At 35.9% G+C, this 615-nt stretch overlaps 1 protein-coding gene across 1 annotated transcript in view; it reads right to left on the reverse strand.

Annotated features, from left to right (window-relative positions):
* Positions 1-340: 340 nt before the first annotated feature.
* The window catches only part of LOC107725346 (GRB2-related adapter protein-like), a 5,043-nt gene continuing 4,768 nt past the window's right edge, over positions 341-615 (reverse strand). The window contains exon 4 of the mRNA XM_016534584.1: positions 341-360. Within this exon, the coding sequence (XP_016390070.1) occupies positions 341-360 (20 nt within the window). The remainder of the gene's footprint in view (positions 361-615) is intronic.

Consider the following 615-nt stretch of genomic DNA (forward strand, 5'->3'; position numbering starts at 1 on the left):
GTTTTTAAGCAATTTGCTTGGCAACTAGTGGACAATAAAACTGGATGTCAATGGCTACCGTCAACTGTTTGGTTACCAACATTCTTCAGAATACATTCTTTTGTGCTCAACAGAAGAAAGAAACGAATTCAGGTTTAAAACTAACGATTAAATGATAACAGAATTTTCATTTTGGGTGAACAGTCCCTTAATAGAACCTTAAAGGGATACTCCACCCCAAAATGAAAATTTTGTCATTAAACACTTACCCCCATGTCGTTCCAAACCCCTAAAAGCTTCGTTCGTCTTCGGAACACCCCACAGAAATGAATGATACCTGAAGTCATACGGCCTATTGTTTTTAAGCAATTTGCTTGGCAACTAGTGGACAATAAAACAGGGTGAAAAAATCTGACTTAAAAGAATAGTTCACCCAAAAAAGAAAATTCTGTCATCATTTACTCATCTTCAAGTCGTTCCAAACCTTTATGAGTTTCTTTCTTCTGTTTAGCACAAAATAACATATATGTGTAACCAAACTTGTGCTGGTAGCCATTGACTTCCATAGTATTTTTTTCCATACTATGGATGTCAATGGCTACCATCAACTGTTTGGTTACCAACATTCTTCATTCA

This window comes from Sinocyclocheilus rhinocerous, unplaced genomic scaffold (assembly GCF_001515625.1).
Source record: "Sinocyclocheilus rhinocerous isolate Xijiao unplaced genomic scaffold, SAMN03320098_v1.1 scaffold1386, whole genome shotgun sequence".
Taxonomy (NCBI): domain Eukaryota; kingdom Metazoa; phylum Chordata; class Actinopteri; order Cypriniformes; family Cyprinidae; genus Sinocyclocheilus; species Sinocyclocheilus rhinocerous.